General features: G+C 38.6%; 11 protein-coding genes across 11 annotated transcripts; 4 read left to right on the top strand and 7 right to left on the bottom strand.

Moving 5' to 3' along the window:
* Positions 1-119: 119 nt before the first annotated feature.
* Positions 120-1282, bottom strand: C9374_012346 (uncharacterized protein; the record flags this gene model as incomplete). Its single annotated transcript, XM_044688102.1, has 2 exons — positions 120-735; positions 1104-1282. 2 exons carry the CDS (start codon positions 1280-1282, stop codon positions 120-122), a joined length of 795 nt encoding a protein of 264 aa, XP_044542417.1.
* A 194-nt stretch (positions 1283-1476) lies between these two features.
* Positions 1477-3063, bottom strand: C9374_012345 (uncharacterized protein; the record flags this gene model as incomplete). Its single annotated transcript, XM_044688101.1, has 2 exons — positions 1477-2753; positions 2922-3063. The coding sequence occupies 2 exons, from the start codon at positions 3061-3063 to the stop codon at positions 1477-1479; spliced, it is 1419 nt and encodes a 472-aa protein (XP_044542416.1).
* Positions 3064-3463: 400 nt separating this feature from the next.
* Positions 3464-4504, top strand: C9374_012344 (uncharacterized protein; the record flags this gene model as incomplete). Its single annotated transcript, XM_044688100.1, has 1 exon — positions 3464-4504. One exon carries the CDS (start codon positions 3464-3466, stop codon positions 4502-4504), a length of 1041 nt encoding a protein of 346 aa, XP_044542415.1.
* Positions 4505-4574: 70 nt separating this feature from the next.
* Positions 4575-5735, bottom strand: C9374_012343 (uncharacterized protein; the record flags this gene model as incomplete). Its single annotated transcript, XM_044688099.1, has 1 exon — positions 4575-5735. One exon carries the CDS (start codon positions 5733-5735, stop codon positions 4575-4577), a length of 1161 nt encoding a protein of 386 aa, XP_044542414.1.
* A 425-nt stretch (positions 5736-6160) lies between these two features.
* On the bottom strand, positions 6161-6841 carry C9374_012342 (uncharacterized protein; the record flags this gene model as incomplete). The annotated part of the gene is made up of 1 exon (XM_044688098.1): positions 6161-6841. The coding sequence occupies one exon, from the start codon at positions 6839-6841 to the stop codon at positions 6161-6163; it is 681 nt and encodes a 226-aa protein (XP_044542413.1).
* A 337-nt stretch (positions 6842-7178) lies between these two features.
* C9374_012341 (uncharacterized protein) lies at positions 7179-7913 on the top strand (the record flags this gene model as incomplete). The annotated part of the gene is made up of 1 exon (XM_044688097.1): positions 7179-7913. The coding sequence occupies one exon, from the start codon at positions 7179-7181 to the stop codon at positions 7911-7913; it is 735 nt and encodes a 244-aa protein (XP_044542412.1).
* Positions 7914-8440: 527 nt separating this feature from the next.
* Positions 8441-9353, top strand: C9374_012340 (uncharacterized protein; the record flags this gene model as incomplete). Its single annotated transcript, XM_044688096.1, has 3 exons — positions 8441-8592; positions 8757-8928; positions 9024-9353. 3 exons carry the CDS (start codon positions 8441-8443, stop codon positions 9351-9353), a joined length of 654 nt encoding a protein of 217 aa, XP_044542411.1.
* Positions 9354-9481: 128 nt separating this feature from the next.
* On the bottom strand, positions 9482-10615 carry C9374_012339 (uncharacterized protein; the record flags this gene model as incomplete). Its single annotated transcript, XM_044688095.1, has 1 exon — positions 9482-10615. The coding sequence occupies one exon, from the start codon at positions 10613-10615 to the stop codon at positions 9482-9484; it is 1134 nt and encodes a 377-aa protein (XP_044542410.1).
* Positions 10616-10912: 297 nt separating this feature from the next.
* Positions 10913-14248, bottom strand: C9374_012338 (uncharacterized protein; the record flags this gene model as incomplete). The annotated part of the gene is made up of 3 exons (XM_044688094.1): positions 10913-13479; positions 13597-13755; positions 13906-14248. 3 exons carry the CDS (start codon positions 14246-14248, stop codon positions 10913-10915), a joined length of 3069 nt encoding a protein of 1022 aa, XP_044542409.1.
* A 1033-nt stretch (positions 14249-15281) lies between these two features.
* Positions 15282-17342, bottom strand: C9374_012337 (uncharacterized protein; the record flags this gene model as incomplete). Its single annotated transcript, XM_044688092.1, has 1 exon — positions 15282-17342. One exon carries the CDS (start codon positions 17340-17342, stop codon positions 15282-15284), a length of 2061 nt encoding a protein of 686 aa, XP_044542408.1.
* Positions 17343-17983: 641 nt separating this feature from the next.
* On the top strand, positions 17984-20626 carry C9374_012336 (uncharacterized protein; the record flags this gene model as incomplete). The annotated part of the gene is made up of 1 exon (XM_044688091.1): positions 17984-20626. The coding sequence occupies one exon, from the start codon at positions 17984-17986 to the stop codon at positions 20624-20626; it is 2643 nt and encodes an 880-aa protein (XP_044542407.1).
* Positions 20627-21492: the final 866 nt, after the last annotated feature.

The raw sequence follows: 21492 nt of genomic DNA, 5'->3' as shown, positions 1-21492 counted from the left end.
TCTCACCAATATTTTAATAAATAACTTAATTTTAATAAGGACTCTTTTGAATATTGTCAACAACAAAAGTTGTCAAATAAATTTTTGAATCTGTCAATGCATAGTATCTCAAAGCAGATTTATGCCATTTCTTGATACTTGTTCTTACCCATACATCCCTTAATGAGATCAACTGGTAACATAATTCCATCAAGTAAAAGGAATGGTAAATCCTTCCAGAATCCAAATTGTGGAATAATTTCAGTTCCTGACTTCTTCATGGCAAACTTCAAAACAAGAGCTCCAATAATAAAGTAAAGAATGAATCCAACAAGCAACAATGTCAACAACAATCCACCAATACCATATTGTCCCATAATTGGTTCATCACTTGGGTTATTTGGATCTGGTCCTGGAGCAGTATCAACACAAGCATACTTGGAGCTACCACTGACAGTGTAAGTACTAATGGCACCTGTGGTCTCACCGTCGAATGTGAAAGTGGTCGAGGCCGCATTTTGGTCACACTTCAATTTGATAACAAGTTCTCTCTTTGAAGTTCCATAGGCGTAGGCTTCATGAGTGATTTTAACACCTTGAGTTTCATCGGTTGGAACGAGAGGAACAATCTTTGGACTTCCCTTGGTACCAATAGGGTAGCAATCGTTCCACTTGGAGGAATATTGATAGGCTTGTGGAGTTGGTGTGAAGGAACATTTTCCAGATGGTGATGTAACAGGAAGTTCACAAACATTGCTAAAATATATTGATTTATCATCATCACGACCGTGTGAATCATCATGAGAGCACATTGGGACAGTGATCATCATGAAGTGTCAATTGACAACATGATGGATTTGTTGTCGTTCAAAATATTTTGAAGCAAACAATCCAAACATCATCATGGTAGACGCACACACAAGCACAACAATCATCATCATGATGTGAGCGAGAGTGAAGGTTCATGTCAAAATGGAATGACAAAAAAAAGCAGAAAATAATCCAGCCGTGGTAGAATGGCAACAATATCATTCGTAATTTCCAAATCGTGATCATTATTCAATCATCATCAATTTTCAAAAGATGAAGATTAAAAAATCTGAGACTCGACTTATTGTACTTACAAATAATAATCCCAATCTTGTCCAGTAATAATATTGTAACCACCTTGTTTATCCACGCTGGTAACATCAATGGTCTTTCCGTTCGTTGTCTTGTAGGTACAAGCGGCTTCAATGCTGTTCACCATCAGCAAGGTGAAAGCGAGGAATCCCAAAATGGTGGCAATGACGACTCTTCTCATTTTTTTTGTTGTTGTTGGCTTGAAAAAATCTTTTGTGTCAATTAGAAAAATCTTTGTTCGAATTGGAATAAGGGGTTTATTGTTGGATCTTCATCTCTGAAGAGATGGAACGAATAGGAATTGGAAGTCATCTCAGAGTGTACGACGAATTTTCAAAACGTAGATCAAGTTTGGGACCAATCGTTGCAAGAGTTCTACATGACAAACTCAATTTTGAATCGATTCACCTGATCAACGAGCGAGCGGAGAGATTTCTTTCTTTCGTATGAGGTCAGTAACTGCTTAATGTACTTTTCAAAGAGTTGTACCAGCATCTTTTTTGCCTCTATATCATCCCCAAAGAATTTGCCTCTTGAAGTTTGAAAGGTCTCTGCGTTCATCATTGCAGAGAGAGCTTCAAAACACAACACTCTTTCATTGTCACCAATTTGGGCGCAAGTCTTGTAAAGAAACCGGATGGCTTTAGGAAGAATTTGTCTGTCAATGGACAGAGTACATATCTTGGTATCATCTAACCGATCTATATGCACAAATAAAGCTCTAAGGAAATCAAAAATTGTAAATTCTGCTGTGCGATAGACTTCTTCGCCATTCAATTTTTGCTTGGAGTCTAAAAACAAATCCTCTCTCAAGTTCTTATTAATGAAATCTAAATATTGATACACGTCAATGGTTTGCAAGGCTTCAACAGAATGGAAACAGTACTTGAGCATTAAACAAAGAGACTGTTCAAAATGTTTCATCTTTTCTTGGAGTTCCGACTCTGAAGCGAGGCCAGTATTGGGCAGAATGTCAGTTGACAGAGATTTCACTCCGAGCCGTATTTTCAATTCTTCATCTTTAAATTCATCCAATAGTCTCAATAGTAAATTAATTTTACCCTCTTCTATTAAGAATCGGATGCAATATTCATCTCTATCCCACAAAGTATTTTCTGAATTAAATGATGTTGAAATTGCTTGTTGTTTGTGATTTACAGATGAATGAGAGGACGAAGAAGTATATGATGATGTTGAAATCAAGCTAGAAGCTGTAGAGGGTCTAGTTGTTGATGCTGTTGTGCTTGGTTTTTTAGGGCCAAACGAAGAGCCACCAAACAAATCCGTAGACCCAAATTGAATATTACTCTTCTTTTTTCTTGGATTGTTACTGAGGGATGAAGCAGTGGATGGTCTGGAGATGCCTGAAGATTTGTTCATTACACTCGATAGATCTTCCGTTGCTGATTTCTCTGACTTCACAAGGTCATGGGTTGGCTCTTCATGTGATTGCAATGAAGGAATGGAATGATTTCCTAGCTCGTCATTGACTGCTACTGAAGAGGTATCATCCTTCTCAGATGCTGATTCTTCAATTTTTTTACATTCTTCCTTATTGAAATGTGCAGTGATCGAGTCAAAATTCATGTCTTCTCGTTCCATACGAACAATCTCTGAGATTTTCTCCAATTTATCACAAAGAAGAACCCATTCTGACATTGGTGATCCGAAAGGGTAATGCACATCGGGAGAGGTGGTGTATACGAATATTAGGAGTGTTGTATTTGGACCATGGTGGTATCATTAATTGTTCGTGGTATTTCAACGCAATATTCATGTTTTTGATAATTACATTGTATGATCACCCTCCCAAAACTCACCTTTTGAAAACATGGTCGGAAATTTAATTTCCTTGATATCCTTACGAAGATCATCAGCAAATTTCTGAGTAATAGCCTCCAGTTTCTTGTTGATTTCTTCACCTCCCGAATGATAATTCTTTTGCCTTCTCTGAGTAAACATTTTCCAAGAAATACTTCGAATCAATCAATTGAAATTTTTTATAATGATGGTTGTAGTTTACCTTGTTTTTATATTCTTGTTGTAAAGAGTATGGCGGGTATTGGAAATTCTTAAGAAGGCACGAGATGGAAGTATTTGAGTTTGATTGGCACGTCTCCTCTCTGGTGCTGTATTCCCAACAACATCCAGGGTACCTTTTAAAGCGATCATCATGAAACAAAATTACGTGTCATTATAAATCTAACAAGTTTTGTTGTAGTCATTAAGGCAGGACCCAACGTTGGAAGAACATCTCTCATCGTTGAGCTTGCTTGGCTGAAAAAACACACAACAACAAAAAGTTCATGAGAGCTAAAAATATTGTTTCAACAACTTTGAAAAAATTAAAAACACTTCTCCAATGCTGCCGCAAGATCTTCCCATTGAACTGCAATTTCAATTATTGTGGTATTGTGATGAGAAATCTCTATTAAATGTAGCTCTCACGTGCCGACATTTTTATCATTATATTTTGGGAGAAGAGGATGAGAGTGAAGTGAGCGCCTATAGGAATACTATATGGAAGAATCGGATCTTGTTCTTATTCAATTCGTTCATTGATGAAGTCAACAAGAAAGCGCCTTCATCTTCTGCATCTTCCGAGGCTCCTCTTGTAAAATTGAATACATTCAAAGAGTCTGATCTCAACACGTACATTGATCAATTTCTGTACATCCGATCCGATGATTACAACAACAAGAAGATAAAATACAATTTACTATTGAACCAATTGAGTCAGATACAATTCAGACAAGAGCGTGATCTTACTGGAGCTAAAAAGGTTGTCATTTCGGGAAGAACGATTGAAAATACGTCTGTGCACACTTGGTGTGGCTTTATTGCAACCAATTATCCCATGGTTCGTAACCTGAGTGAGTTACCTTCAAACTTTTATTGTGGTTTTAGAGGCTTTGAACTTGTCGTGGAGAAGTATTATATTTGTGGAAATGGGTGGAATATTGTTTATGGAATTGGAACCGACTATGTTGAGTTTAATAATGATAAATCCATTGCTCAATTTGTGAATGATAATCTTGGCATTGGATATATATTAGAGTGTAGTGGTTTCAAAATGTTTGGAAATTACAAAGATTTTACATCGAGTGGAAAGGTACAAGTAGGAGACAGATTTGCCATATTGATGGATCATGACAAGTACAAGGTGCACTTTTTCAAGAATGGTCTTCATATTGCAACGGTAGAGGCCAACTCAGACACGTATGGAGTGATTTCAGATTCCGTTGTCTATTATCCAATTGTATCCATGTGTACTCAAAAATCTGTGACGCTCTATCCATTGCTTCAATCCGAGTATTTCATAGATCCAGATACTAAAGTATTACAGTATTATGATAACCAACATCCACTACTCATCAAGAAGTATACCTCGAATTCAAATTAACATGTGAAATTGGTAAAAGCAATAGATGTCACAATGTGAGCTTGGTGTGATTCCTCGTTACAACCTACTACTACCAGCGCTGTCTCGATCTTACAATCCCACTCAAATACAATTGTACAATTAGAAATGACTTTTTTGAAGTTTTCTCAAGCTCCATCTCCAAGTAGTGAGGTTTTTTAGCTTGCTCCATCAACAACTCTTGAACCTTCTCATCAAACAAGTAATTGAAAGATTCTTTTGTATAAGATTCACATTTTCCAAACAAGACATGTTCCATCGTCTCTTCAGATGCATGAAACTGACCTGACGATGCACTTACAGCACTCGGACTCTTGTGTTCCCTTATGAGCTCTTGTCCATAGTCATTGAGAGAATTTTTCAATGGATACACAGCTGCTGTGGTTGTTGTGAAATTTCCAATGTCCTCATTGCCACTCGGAGCAGTAGCAACCCCAATTTCATCCTCACTCACAATACTCTCACTTCGTGTCAATTGATCATCATTTTCATCCATCGTGATCTTGGGAGCGTGTTCCTTCGATCTTCTCTTACCAGCAATGAGTAAGGGAGTGGAATGTTCAAACCACCAAGGTTTACCATCCCATTGCTCATCCAACAAGTATCCATCAAAGATGGATCCTAATGGCACATAGCACTCTCCCAATGGTTCATTGTGTTTGTATCGATCGTAGTCAAATACTTTGAAATGCACATAACCGAGGTGTGAAGAAAGGTCTCGGTGGGGTGAATGAGAGGTCGTACGAGCTGGTGATCCACGATTGGAACAAGCAGAAGAAGCAGCTTGAGAAATGTTTCCCGATGCTTCTGCTGTTGAGTTGGAGGCCGACAGTAATGAGGATGAAGTCAGAGTGGATGAGGAAGCCGATGCAGAAGGATGAAAAATTCGAGAAAGGTGAAACCTTTTCGGCGATGACCTTTTTGTATCAGAGGATGACGAGGAAACAGAGGAACGTTCAGGGGAGTGTTCTGTGGTGTTGCAATTTTCTTGTTTCTTCATCATGAAGAGAATATCATTCAGTGTGAGTACATTGGGTCTAAAATCGAAAAGCAAGACTTCATCCCAACATGGGCATAGGGAATCTCGAATGACTGAAGTTCGTTTGGTTTGACCATTGAAAGTGACTTCTACGAAGGGATCACTGCTCAAAGTGAGACGATCTTTGGGCTCTAAATGTAAGGCAGAGACGACATGGACGTGTAGTTGAGTCATTCAGGAATAAGAATTGGTTTCAATTTTTTAGAACATGTTGGGTGTTTCCATTGTGTTTTTCATTTTTGGTTAATGACCATTCATGAACAAGAGTCAAAGCTTTAGATCAACTCCTAACAAAATACATGTCGCCAATGGTTTCGTTGAAGTCGCCGAATGGCGGTTTTAATAATAGAATGAAAAATTCAGGTGGTGTTTTCTTGCAACTGTTGTCGCACTCAAGTAACCTTTGAACACATCTCGTTACGAGGATGAAGAGAGAGATTTCACACATTTGCTCTTAATGGAGACTTTTCCAGTATTAAAATCCATATTGAAAATATTATTTAAACCATTATCACCTCTCAGTCCAAGTAATTAACACCTGTTTCACATCATGTTCAACACTTCTTGATGATTTACAGAAAACACAAAAAGTCTCTCTATTAATACCTCTCCGAGTTGAAAGCAACATCCTTCCGTCCAGCAAGTGCAATTTGAAGTCGTTGTCGGATTGACATTTCCTCTCGTGTACTGGTATTCGTAGCCGTGCGAGGTGGTGCTTCGTACCGACGCATCATGTTCTTAAATGATTTCGATTCAAGATCAGTAAGAGCCAATAGTTGAACTGACATTTGGATATTCAATGTGTACAAGTCCTTTTCATATTCTTTCACCAATTGCTCATCTTGAGTGGAATTTTTCAACTCTAAAAGACGTTCCTTGAGCCTTTCCATGCCCTCAAGTGTGTTCTTGATTTGATCTTGTTTTGGTTTTAATGAAATTGGTTTTGGCTTTGGTTTACGTTCCAATTGAGCACGACCAATTTCCGAGAGGACAGTAAATTCCTTTTGGGATGTTTCAAACAGATCAGAATGAATGTCCGTAATGGCGTCCAACAGGTCTGGATGATCCTTGATTTGTTGATACAAACGAGTGCCTGCGGAACAGATGCCTTGCTTCTCGGAAGGAACAGTTCGTAGCCGCGAGATGGTTAGATAACAATATCGGTTCATAAATTGTTGATACTTGTCGAGAGTGGGGCTGATGGGCATGAAAAAATCGGTTGGAGCCGATGGTTTGAGTTGTCGTTTCTTCCATGAGAGCAATGCTTGATGTTTGACCATTTTGTTTTGAGTTAAATTTTAACGGTGGTTTTTGGAGGGAGAATTTGAGTTGTCAGGTATTTAAAGAATTTTGAAAATACTTTTAATGTGGTTGGAAAGTTCAGGTGGCCGAGTGGTTTTAAGGCGTCAGCCTGCTAAGTTGATGGAGAAATCCGCGTGGGTTCGAGTCCCATCCTGAACGTACCAATAGTTTTGTTTGTTGTTTGGGACAAATAATAAAGACGAGGCAGCATTGTCATCTTTTATGTTGTTCACTGTTGTGTTGACCCACACCAATTTAGTAACCAAAAATCATTTCAAATAAACCTTGATGATTGCAATAAAAATACAATTAAAAATGTCTTCCATCAACAAGTCATCTTCCACAGGATCTTCTTCTTCTACAGCCACTCATGCTCCTCCGTGTCTACGAATCATGCTCACTGGAGTTGTTCCCACTCCTCTTCTAGGAAAATCCGTTTCGTTTGAACTCTCCAACCACACGTCCCGAGAGTTGATCTCCCTCACCATTTCTCAGTTTAAATTACGAATTTTAGATCAATTATTGATTGACATAGAAACTGAGGAAGAAGAAAGAAATAGTAATAATAATAGTAATAGTAATAACAATAATAGTAATAATAATACTAACAACAATAGCAAGCAAAATGCATCGTCATCATCGGATCATCATCTCCGTCATCATCACTCCAACTCGGAGACATCATCACCCTCTCAAAAAGTCAAACTCTTCATTTCTCAAGCCAAGATATTTGGATTTAAATTAATCAAAATGGGATTCGTGATGGAAGACTCTCAACATTTAATTAAATATTTGAAAAATTCCAATGTAACGGGAGGAGACCAATCCGAATTACCTACAACCACAACATTGCATGCCGTGTTTCAAGATTACAATTCCATGATTCAGGACGGACTAGAGCAAGTCGATGTCTATGGAAATCTCAAAGAAAAGCAAGGATTACAGGCCTTGTTGAGCCAGAGCAGTGAAGATGCAGCTCCATTTCATGCAGGAGAAATATCTGCATCTACTTCTCGAAATGGTTTCCTTTCATGTTGTCAAATTTTATAATCATGAATGAACAAGGATGACGACCATGGCATGAATTTGTGAAATGCACCACGATAAGTGTAGAAATTCAGTGACAACTATGGATATATTTGTATATTTATTCTTCTCTCTGTACAGTTACTCTCTCTTGATGAATGGTCACGACTACTACTACTACTACAACTCGATTGATAGAACTTGTCGACCCTCAAGAGACATGGTAAACACCACTCAACAACAATGGTTCCAACGAACGTGTGATCAAACTACTCTCTATCATAAAGTGTAATAATTATTTATGGAAATATTTATGGAAGAAATTTGAATCAGTCGCATTGGAAGGCTTATGAAGTTTAATAAGGAAGTCTAAAAAAATCCTCTCAATATCCTTGTGGTAGGTAGTGTTGTTTGTGAGGCCTTTTTGTTCGTTTAAACGTGGGATGAATCATTTGTTGGTTTTTATGTACTATGCACTAAATATCTTGTATTCTCAATATGCTTTCGTTTAACGTATATTTAATCGTTTCCTCACACATATTGAAGCCAAAATGCCCATTAGCTACAGCCTTATTACGGACGGCGTGGAATTGTTGGGAGATGGACCAAAGGATGATGTTCAACTCTCCTCTCTCATCATGGATAAAATTGTAAAGAAGGTTTCTAAGGATACGATGGAAAAGAGAACCCTCACTTCGGATGAGTACGTTTTTATTGAAGTGTCTTTGATCATCTTCATTGATTTGAATGGTTCTTATTGAAATGATTTATTTTCATTCCGATTGGATCACCTGTGGATGACTAATGGATCTTGATAATGATTCCTTATGGGTCATTCAACCTTGGAAATCGTTCCGAATCTCATAGAATTGAAATCCACTACAAAAAGAGTGGTAATTATGTATTCTTTTGTGTAGCCTCAAAGGACACTAAGAAGAGGCTATGCTGGTCGTTCATTGATGATCTTGATAGCACTTTTGCGGCCGTAACCAAAAAAAAGGATATCAGAGCCAATCGAAAGATGATCAAACAGAAAGTGGTAGGTGTTGAAGTGCTTCATTATCTGTGTTTCAACAATAATTTCAATAATTTTCAAACGGTCGTGATGTACATGATGAAATTCTCATGATTTAGGAAAAATGGAATGACCCAAACGCAGACAAGATTACCGTTCTGCAAGATAAATTGGAAACTGTAAAGGAATCCATGGTTGACAATATTGAAAAGGTTTTGGAGAGAGGAGAAAAATTCGAAACCTTGTACGAAAAGAGTGATGAAATGTTGGTAGAAGCAAATGATTTTAAGAAAGGAAGTGGTAAACTAAAGAGAAAAATGTTTTGGAGGCTTCTCGTGGTGATTATTATCATTATCATTATTTTACTGGCAATTATTATTATTGCCGTTCTTGCAGGATGTGGATTTCCAACGTTTGAGAGATGTGGTGGAGGTAGTAGCGGAAAGTAAGCCATGTATCATACCAAAATTACACTCTGTCTTTCCAGTTGAATGCTTGTAATTGAGCAAATTCAACAAGTGAAATTGCTCCTTGACAAATGACAAGTTATGAACTATAAACTCAGCTTTACTTCTCCTTAATACTTTAAAATTTCCAATAATTTTCTATTTTTCACAATACTTGGAAATAGTCCTCCACCTTCCGTGACAAAGAGAGAACTTGTTGCTTGTTCTCCTTTCATAGGTCTCAAATTTCTTGGTCCCAATCGAACCGAAGTTGGAAAAATCAAATCACTCATGACCACACTCGAATTCGATCCATCCCATGCTGAAAATTTCATGACTCTTCCTCCCAAGAAATCTGCACCATACATGATTTTTCCATCATGGGAAAGTGTAAAATCATCCAACGCTTCACAGGGAGCATAAAATTCTCGAATGACAAGATCTTCTCGCTTGACCTTAGGATTAAGGCCACTTGACAATTTATCCAAATCAATGACCAACACTTTTGAACCAATCACTTGAGACACATACAACCAATTTCGTTCTTGATCAATATAAGCACCATCTGCTGCATACAAATCAGTGAGAATGGTCGAATAGGATCGAGTCTGAGGATTCACTTGATACACCTGTCCGCCATACGGAAGAAACCCTCCTTCAGTGGTCACATAAAGTTGACGAGTTTTTTTGTGAAGCGCCAAACCATTTCCAATTTTTGGTAAACGTGTAACAATGTCATACTGGAATGGAATATTTGGATTCATGGAAATGACATACGATTCTCCATCTTGATGATTTCTCACAACCACATACAATTGACTGCCATCAGGAAATGGCACATGCGCAGAATAATTTTCGACACTAGAATTCTCATGATTTTCATGCAAAGCCACTCCCAAATAATTACTAAATGGACTCGTTTCAACATCAAGAAATACATGCTGCTCAAATTTGGCACTACTTTCATTGTAGAATATTTTCCATAACCGATCTCCAAAAGCATCACTCATAAAGGCAATTCCATTCCGATCGGAAATGATCAAATTTTCAGCCCATGTAAATCCACTCGCTACAACGACGAGTTGTTCATTCTGAGTAGAAGAAGAAGTACTTGGAGTTGAATCGGAATGAATGAACACTTGTTTGAGAGAATGATAGAGTTGAATTTTGCCGTAAATGATAAATTGTTGAAGAAGGAGAAGGAGAAGAGCGAGAGAGGAAACAAGAATGATGGCGAAGAGCTTGAGGCAATGTTTGACGTGCATATGTGTGTGTGCGTGTGTGTGCGGATCTGATCTCTCGAGTATTGTTGTGAATTTTTTTGTTGTGAAAATATATTCCAATCTCACAACAATTCTTCCTGTTCCTCCGGATTGAGTTTGGAACGAATTGGACTCAGGAAGAATTGTTCTCAAAGAGCTTTTCGAAAAAGCTCCCGAGTGTTGGCCACTGTGGTTGTATCATGAGTGCCAACGGCTCCACTCAATAGCGTTCCGGTGCTCTGGAATGAAAAAGTATGGTCCATTCAGATTTTGAAATTACTCTTTAAGAGTTTATTTACATTATTGCCTCTTCTTCTGTACAAAGTTAGCCAAATCGTTTAATCGTTTCTCGATTAACGAAACTTTTGCTTGAATGTTTGTGTCGCTTTGATTCTTTGCTGCAGTTTCGACAGCCAATGCAGATTGTGAAAGTGGTTTGCATGCAAGTTGTGCGCTTGATCCTTTCAGTGAGTGTGAATTAAGCTCCATAGTTGCCCAGTCATGTGTTTCAATGGATTGTTTGATCTTGTCAATTTGTTCCTTTCCAGCGGTAATTAATTCATCAAGCATTTCATACAAGAATTCTTCTTCACCTCCTGTTTGTTCGAGGGCAACTTCCATATCAATGGGTTCAACTTTATCCAAAGCCACTTCAATATGATGCTCAATGGAGTGAAGAAGATCTACAATATTCACTGGGCGAACAAAGCTTGCTTGACACCAATCTGTTTGGATGGGTGTTGAAGAGATTGTGATAATCGGAATTATTGGGTTTACCAATCTAATTTTTGGTACCAATTCGGTGATATGATCAAGATCATAGTTGAGAATGATGATATCTGCTTTTGTACTCTTGATCTGTGTGGTTGCTTGTGAAGGCGTTGTTGTTATGCAAGTGTAACTAAGAGCTTGAATACTTGGTAAGACTTGTTTTGCAAATTGCTGACTCTCATCGTCAACGAGGAGTATGGTAAATCCTTTGGCTTTGGCCAAATGTTCCGGTAAGGTTCCCATGAGTACAGGTATCGCAGTGGTAGTTGTTGTTGCAGATTTTGGTTCGAAGGATCCTTCCGATAATGAAAAAGTCGTGCCTTTTGATGATATGGGTGATGATGCACCAATGGTTTGGTCTGTGTGTGCAGTTGTTGTCGTAGTAGAATCTTGATTATTTCCCATACCAGAACCAGTTCGGTGGTGATGATAACTCGAAGTACGTGGTGGCGTTTGCGGATGATGATGGCTACTCGTCGTTGCCAAAGCTCTCTCTTCCCACAGACTCCTATTTTTTAGTAATGTCTCTCCGACCGTCGACTTCAAGGATGGGCAAAAAGTGAAAAGAGCATTAAACAACGGTGCTGCAATGTAGTCAATGAAATTGAGTTGCGATTTGGGACGGTCGACCGTTCGGCGATCCATTAGGGGAGAGATCGGAAGACCACGTTCTCGTTCCGAGTCTCCTTGTCTGAAGAATTCTTCGAGAACAAGATTGGCCCATTGTTCGGAAATTGGGAATGGACGAACAGCATTACTCACATCCGAGCATTTGAGAATGACTCCCATGAGTTGCAATTTGTCTTCCTTACTTTCTTTGGAGAGTGTCACACCTGTTTGGAGACGAGTTTGGAATTTGGTGAGAATTTCAAAGTGATGGGACATGTCTGTCGAGAGAATGGTGTTAATCACCAAACGTCTGAACTCTCTAAATTCATCCTTAGTTAAGCCAGAACAAATATTGTGTTTTCTGAGAATATAAAAGGCCTGAGAGGCGTGATGATTCTCCAATATGCTCACATCGTTGTAAATGAGAGCAAGTTCGTCCTTAACGTTAATAAGGTAATTATTGTTAACTCCTGGATGGCACACATCATGCATGGTACCTGCGAAAATTAAGGCAAATTTTTCAAGTGGAGTAAACATGGCAGAAATCTTATCGATGAGTAAGCAATGATAAACAAATTGAGTAACATCAACCGCGTGAGTAAAATTGTGATATGGATTCTCTTTGTAAGAGTTCTTGACAACCTGAAGCAGATTCACAATTTCTGTTGGAGGTATTTGGAAAATGTCAATGAGGCCTAAACTTTCAAACATGTGCACCACGAATTGAATCAATTCATCACTCGTATATTTCATGGCGTTGAAAGTATTGGCACCTATATCTTCGGGGATGGGTTTTGTCACAATATCATCTACTTGCTTGTGTAAAAGAGATGTTTGTTGTTCATTCAATGGATGGTGGTGATGATGAGGCGTGAGAGGTTTAAGCGAGACCGTAGTTGTTGCAGTGGATGTTTTCTCGTTAGTCGTGTTACTTGGAAAAGATGAAGCTGAGGAGGATGGTGAGAGTTTTTCAGGACTTGAAGGAGTTGTTGGAGAATTAGATGACTTGCTGGTATCCTCATTCATGAATTCGGTTTGAAGCCATCGTCTAGTAGAGTCATCAATTTCCCCTTTCTTCAACAAGTTAGAAAAGACAGGTTTGTAAAGGTCTTTAGAACCTAAAGATCGTAAAATTGCTATTAGAGCTCCCTTATAATTTTCCATCGAGTATTTTCCTTCCATTAGATCTGCAATGGTTTTCATGACTACTTGCATTGGAGTTTCAACAGCACTGCTCATTTGTGATTTGATTTGCTCCAATTCTTTTTCTTGCTCCTTAACACGAAGAGTTAGTTTTTTCCGATTAATTCGTTCATTCTTTAACATTTCTTGATAGGCTTTCTCTTTCCGCCTTCTCATTCTGTCTTCAAGACACATGTTCACACGTCTTTTTAAAATCTCTAGTTGAACAGGTTTTTGAAGGAAATCTTCTGCACCGCTTTGAAAGCATTGATTAATGGTGTCAGGGTCTTCGCTTGACGAAACCACTGTTACATGTCACAATTGTTAAGGGTTGATGTGGTTTGAATATTATATTAGGTATCAACATTTGAATTAATACAAATAAATTGTTAGATATCATTCAAACTTAATTGATTACATACTGATGATTGGCATGTCCTCAGAGTAAGCTTGTCTAAAGATTTTGAGCAGTTGTAGGCCATCCATGTCGGGCATGAGCACATCCACAAGTAGTAATCTGTATTTGCTTCCTTCCTCTCGGAGAACTTCAAGTGCTTGCCTTCCACCTTCTACTGCTTTGACTGTGGTGGGTCCACATGTAAAACAAAGTAGACATTGAATTCGAAGGAACAGTTGAAAGAATCATTCGAATGGTTGGGCAATAAAGAAATTTTCGTCATGAGAAATATTCATTGTTAATCAATGATTGATTAAGCAAAATAAACACATACCTTCAAATCCTAACTGTTCAAGTAATTTTGCTAAAACTTGTCGGGCCACTTTGTCATCATCTACCACCAGAACACGATTCACCTGATCATCGACATCAATATCAAACGATTGCAAGTTAGCAGGGTGCTGTGATGATTCGAGTCTGTTGGTATCGTCGTCATTTTGCAACTCGGAGGAGGGTGGGGATGAAGAAGCCCACGATGTAGACGATAATAAATCAGAAGCATCTTTGTTGTGAAGGTTGTATGGATCAATATCAACAACGGCGTGTCTTCGTCGGGGAGGCATGTGATGATCATGAGAAGTGTTACTACTGCTAATATCGTCTTTTGTTGTAATCATGATTGTACAATGATAATATTGTTCTGTTAGATTTAAATAATGTTTTTGTTTGAAAAAGATTATTGGTGAGTATTTAGATTCTGAATGATGCCAGAATTATTAAAAGCTTATTCGACGTCAAGTTGAAAAATACAACAACGACAAGATTGTTGATTCAGAGGTTTGCGGACCGTCTGGTGATCTATGACTCTTATCTCCGATTGAAAATGATGATTCAAATCGACTCGGAGGCTTGTACAAGTCGTGAGTAATGAAACAAGAACGTAACGACTTTGAATAGAACGTTACTGTTCGTACGTGTTTGTTTTGAAGAAGATGGTTATTAGTATTATTACTCTAGTTGAATGTCCGTACGGAGAGAAGCTTTCTCAATTCAGCACAAAAAGAATCCAATCTAATATGAGGGGAACGTTTTTTTTTGATTCTTGTTTTTGGCCTTATCTCCAACCAATCCTCAAAGAACAGCGCATTAAAGAATGGAATAGAAACAAATTGTCCATGATGGCGTTGTTTGATTCGATATACAATCGTGCATTGAGTATGGAGGAATGGTCAATAGCTCTTTCATTCCAAAAGGTTAAATCTCAAAGCAGCCATAGATGCCATTGCAATTGGTACTTGCTATAAAGCGTATGCTTCTATATTCATACATGAGTCATGCAATTTGCAGTCATTGGATCAAACATGGTAGTATCCAAAGCATGTTTTTGGTTATTTTTCATCGATTAGTATCATCGATGATCACCTGGCACTGTATTTCCCAAATTGAATAGGTTGATATCCATTCACTCCACATGTTTGGTAGTACAAGAGATGCACAATGTTAACCAATTACAGATTTATTGGCTGAATGTGGAGAGAGGAGTGGTACGTGGTATTTAGGCAAATTCAATGTACAAAAAACGGATGCGCAGAAACGAGAAGAATTCGTTCAAATTGAACCAAAGATTACGTCAGGACATGGACAGCATGTTATAGTGTGAGTGTAGTGGCTATTGTGTCTGTAAATATGTTTGGTTTTGCATGAAGTAAATTATTTCTTTTTCTTGTCGCTACTACTTTTGGGCATTAAGAGAGATTTGCTTACAGATGCTTTGAGAGAGGATGGGACCTTTGGTTTTTGAGACGTCATTGTTCCTTGCTTCAACTTGAATTCCAACTTGTTACTGATGTCTCTGTAAAAATTTTCAAGTGATGGATCCATTTGTATCCACTCTGAATGTTTATCCATCAATTTGCTGAGCTCTTTTCGACACCATTCCAATTGATCTCGCTCTGTTTTTCCCTTATAGATTTTGGGTGGTGTCGCTGCTGCGGTGGTGACACTTGCCAATTGAGCCTTTATGGCTGGATCATCCGTGTGAATGAATGGCAAATTAGATGCATTGGGTGGCTCCACGAGCGCATTAATGAGATGTAACCTCAATGAAACAGTGTACTCTTCGGGAAAATGTCTACAGTATCGATCGAGAGACTTGATAGCACTCTCCACCTCACCACCGTTCATGATCAATGATGCTACCACCTCTACAGCATGAGTAATGTGGAACGACGAGCTCATAAATTGAACCTCAAAAAATTCCTTATATAACTTTAAGGCGTGCTCGGGTTCAGCCATCATTAATTTACAATCGGCCATAGTTTGGACTTCAATGGGATCCATGGGTACTTGTAAATTGTTGAAGGAGAGTTGAAGGAGTTTGAGAGCGTCTTTTGCAACCTTTCCTCGTTGAACCTGATCGGGAGAGGCTGCAGCAGCTGACCATATTGCATTCGCTTTATGGAATAGCACTGGGAAAAATCGTAAGTGGTTGATGGTTTTGAGTGTTCCCTTTTCGAGAATAATTTTCTCAGCTTTTAAGACGTTTCTTAAGAATGAGGCAGGGTCTGCATCGTCAATGTCCAATGTGAAAACGTAAAAGTTATTGGGATCTTGTTTTTGGGCGAGTTTTGCATACTTTTTGATTTTTTCATCAGAAGTGTCATCTTCGGTCGCAAATCCAATGAGGTATGCCTTGAGAACAGACATGCACGAGTCGAGACGAAGTTCAACATCAGTTTCCCAATCTTTGAATGTGACATCCTTAAACTGCTCTTTGAGTCCCTTGTCCCACAACTTGACAACCTCTTTACAATGCTCATAGGCCTCTGGATTCATTCTACTAAAAAAGTGAACGACATAGTAGAATGCAAAGATAAACAAATCCTTGTTCACAATTGAAGCTCCCAGTAAGAGAGAACTTGCCAAACCACTGTGCATGGCAAAGGCCAACTCTGTGAAAACAGCTCTCTTTTTAGAAACAATAGGTCCAACTGAACTATTCGAGAGTTTGTCATGAATGTAGTATTTAAGCCAATTGTTCTCTGGCGAATGGATTGGAGCAAGGCCTGTGTAGATTGGAAATTGAATATTTTGATCGAAATGTTTGTCATACTTGTCAAATTCATTATTATCCATCAATTGCTCTTTCAATAATTTGGCGAGGTATGGCCTCTCTTCCAACATTTTTGCAGCCTCTTGAATGGCGTCTTCAGGAATATTCTCGTTCACTGTAAAGAAATCTTTCATCAACAATTTTGAACGTAATTTGGACAATTTCCAAGTAATGTATAATTGTGTTGGAGACATGAGAGAAGTGTCTCCTCCATTATCTTCTTCAGCTCTTTCAAGAAGATTGTTAGCTCCAAATACCAAGTTTTGTCGTTCCAACTCTTCATCGTACTGTAATGATTGATTTTTTCTTTTCTTTTTTAACAGCTCCGAAAATGTTTTTTCCATTTGAGTGAGTTGTTCATTTGCCTTGATGAATGTTTCTGTTTCCATAAATGATAAATCTATTTCTCCCATAGTATTTCTATAAATTAAATTGTTATGATAATTTCGGAAAGTTGTTGAAGCAACATGTTCACTCTGAGAGTTATGATTTTGTTGTTGAGAAATGTTAACTGATGATCCTTTACACGTATCATTTACACAAAAGAGATTGATCAACAATTTGTTTGAACAACTTTTACTGCTTCTACAACGATGTAATGCAAGTGTTGATGATGGAAATTTTAATGGAGACTTTGTGAAGGCTAGCAAGGCTTTCATTTTTTCAATTTGGTTTTATTTTCGAGTCAAACAACATGTCGTTCGCAATCCTCAATTGTCCTTTAACCAAATCTCAATGGATTCGTTGTTATCTGTCTTTCCTTTGAAACCACCAAAACATCCACTTCGGCTGACGACACTTAAATGGTCATTTCAGATTAAACAGGATCGAAAGATGGCCACAAAGCGAAATATCAGTTCAACACAGAAAGAGCTTTCTCAAAACAAGAAAAAAATTATCATTTGATTTGATAGACAACTGAAACAAACGACTCGTTCAGATATCTCTGCTGTTTGTGCGAGCACATTTGCAAAACCCTTGTAACCGAGAGAGCAAATCTCCCTTGGTTGTGACTGATTAAAACAATTATTAATTATTAACTGGACAATCATCAACAACATTCACCCACACTTTGCACGAATTTTCACGAAGACAACGTTGTGGCAATTTCGATATTTCATATATAAATTATATTGGTTGACTTTGATCAATCGGAAAGAGAGTGAAGATCAATCATATCTGGGACCTCCAAACCCATCACGCTCCTTTGAATACGACGACACCACAATACTTCTCATATTTATCACGTGGTGAGATGCAAAGAGAAATATTACTTGTTTTGGGCCTTATCTGGTCGACTATGGCAACATCTAGCTGTTCGGAACTGAATCAGCTAACCACAGCACAAGAATCACAACACTCACATCAACCACAAGATCCACTGAACCTCATGCATGGAGGAATATTCTCCCACGAATATATCACCTATTCCATCGTGATCATTATCATTTCCATTGGGATGATGATGACACTCCCCAAACTTTCTGCCATGCTCCAGAGATTTCTGCAATTGAAGAAGTTAATTCTCGATTGTCAAATACCCCTTGAAGAAATAGAACCTTTCATTGTGGATGGACAAGTCTTTCCTCCCTACATTAAAGAATTGGGTTGGAAATTCCATGTCCATACAGACAAGAATCATGATCAGGTCCATTCTCCTCAAGACACTTCACCGTTCTTGTTGGGAGAACGAGCGGTCGTCATTGGAGGTTCCATTGCTGGCTTGTTGAGTGCCAGCTGCCTTTCTCCCTTCTTCAAGGAAGTAGTACTGATTGAGCGATCCAAGTACGTTGAGGGAGAATCCGTAGTGAAACATAGGCACGGAGATTTACCTCATATTCTCGTGAATCGAGGGCAGAGCATCTTGGAGAAGCTCTTTCCAGGTATTATTCAAGAGGTGAGAACGAAATCTGCCCAAATCACACTGAATCCATCGTCCCACCAACAATATGAAACGCCCTTAGAAAGAAGAAGTTCCAACACTTGTGATCAAAACGATTTTAAGGCTACATCATCCACTGGAGATTCAATGATCAGCAAAACGCAACAGCAACAATTCTCAGATTCTTCTCAGCAGCAACACAACTCCCAAAAAACTATCCCTTCTCCACCATCACCATCAAGAACTACGTCATCAGCAAAACCTTACTTTGTCATGAAAAATTTTTTCAACGCTTCCGAGCATTTGAAATTGATCTACTCATCGGATCAATCTCAACCTCTCAAACGAGTGCAGAATGGAAATCATGAGGTTACCATTGTATCGAGAGGCATGTGGGAGAGTACCATTCGAGATTATGTATTTAAGGCAACAAAGAATATCAAAGTCTATGATGGTTATCAGGTGTTGTCGAATGGAAAGGGAATTAAGCTCAGAGTGGAGCCAATAAGAAGAGGCTCATCCTCTGATCAACAACGACAACAACAGGAAAACCAAGAGACTCAATCATTGTCATCCACTCAACAATTGAATGTTCAAGTATGTGGTGTGATCATACAGAAAGTTGAAAAATCAAACACAACCACTGGTTCATTAGCAACCACAAGTACTCAACACATTCATCACCACCATACGAAAGGATCTCAATCCAATCACTCTCAAGACGATACCATCGAGTTGGATTGTGATCTAGTCGTCAATTGTGGAGGTATTCATACGTGCGCAGACTACTCTAAATTACTGAAAGGTGTTGAACATGCCATGATCTGGGCAACTGTGGATCCCTCATTGGGAGGTTCGTCGACGAAGACTTTGAGTAGTACTACTATTCATGGCCATGAAGCATGTCAAGAAAATAAGACACAACCACAAAACACTACAATTCCTCCACAACAGCAACAACAACAACTACTCTACTCCACACGAATTAACAACAAGGTTCGATATCATTGTTTTTATTTTGAACCCAAAGACGAGGCGTTTGATTGGTTCGAGAAGGGAATTCCAGGAAAATTATTACGTTCTCCAGTTACCGTTGTACACGATGACGACGAAGAAGATCCGCAAGATCCCAAAGCAAATTCCCAAAAGACCAAGCCCTACTATGCTTTTTATCATCTTTTAACGTATCCTCAAACGAAAGGTGTACTGTGTATACCCATGGAGAGAAACATGTTCATGATCAATCTCATTACCATTGCCGATGAAGAGAAGGAAAACAATCGAAGAATATCTGAAGGATTGACCTTAGAAAATGCCAAAGAACGAATCATTGAATACTATGCAAAAGGTGCTCCCTTCGAGAAGGATCTCATTAGCGTTTTGAATTGTATGAAAGATCAACCCATCCGAATACCACCTCCCTACGAAAAAGAAGGGAACATGTTTGTTCATTACGAAGAATTGTTGCATTATGAGAATCCTATGAATCATCATGAGACGTTTTTAAGTGGTTTCATTGCCATGGGAGACTCCGTTAGTTCCATGAATCCAGTCTATGCTCAGGGAATGACCACGTGTCTTGAATCGACACTAATATTGAGAGAGTCAATTAAGGAATTATTGGCTCAACAATTGAAAAAGACTGTATCAAGGTGCACGAATAAGCACACGCCGAAGAGAGAAGAGCTTGCTCAATCTGTGCCCACTACAAAAGGCTCTTCCGTATTTGATCATGAATTCTGTTCCAAATTCCAACAAGCCATTTACTACATGTTGTTCATTCCTTGGCTCATGACCTCGTCCGATGATATTCGATATTGTGATACTGAGATACCAGATCGTAAGCATGCTCCCTCTTCCTCACGGCAGCAACCTTCTCGACATGACAATAGCCATATCAACCATTCCAAAACCTACTCGAGAAGTTGCCGATGGCAAAAGTACATGGTCGCTCCCTTATTAGATTTCATGCTGTATCATATCTTTTCGTCGGGAAGTACTACAGAGATTGTAGCGAATTACTTTTATACCATTCTTAATATGCAAGATGGATTTCGGTAAGTGTTGGGTGTATTTGTGCAAATTGTATTGATAGGTAGCTGTTTTCAAACAACTTGATTTCGTGATGTTAGATATGCTTTTGGAAATGCTTTCATCTTGATGAGATTTGTTTTCAAAAGACACTGTTTCCTTCTACTGATGTTGATGACGGTACTTGTGTTCCTTCTCTTCCTCTTTCTTTGGAAACGGTAAATTCCACAATGAAACCTTGCCAGCTGTTTGACTGGAGAATTGTAAAAGAACTCACTCGGAACACTTTAGTGGTAAATTCAAATTGAATGAGGAACACACTTGGCTGTATCGATTCATGAGTTTTTGCGAATAAAAAATTCAAAGCATTTGGCTAAGCACTTCCACAAAGAAGATTCATAAAAAATCAAGTGGTACGTAGCGCGAGAGTGTTTGTGAGGCTGATTCTGTTGATTGGATAACAACGGAAATTTAATTTTTTGCCTGATGATTATGATGATAATATGGAACAACCTCATGTGTGTGTGGGTGGGTCTGTACCTAATTCATTATTTTGATCATCATGATGGGTACCCTATTGGCTCTTCTTCCACTCTCGCCAATTCCAATGACGCCTATTTGACCTATTCGATTGATCCACGATGATGTTCCTTTTTCCTATCTGATTTTACAATGTTTCATCAAATTGTTGAACCTCCATGAATGATGATAAAATTGTCGTGCCTCTAACCACCCATTATAACCCATCCTCATCTGTTGCTGGTCCCCACTTGCCCCAAAATCTCTAATTTTCATCCTTGTGTGGCGAATCCTTTGCACAATTACAATCAAACGAATAATCACGAAAAAACATCTCTCTCTGGTGCCTCCAACTCCTTCGGCATTGTGGAATTTTG

This window comes from Naegleria lovaniensis (genome assembly GCF_003324165.1).
Source record: "Naegleria lovaniensis strain ATCC 30569 chromosome Unknown tig058, whole genome shotgun sequence".
Classification (NCBI taxonomy): domain Eukaryota; phylum Heterolobosea; class Eutetramitea; order Acrasida; family Naegleriidae; genus Naegleria; species Naegleria lovaniensis.
This window is presented reverse-complemented; position numbering and strand designations above follow the sequence as displayed.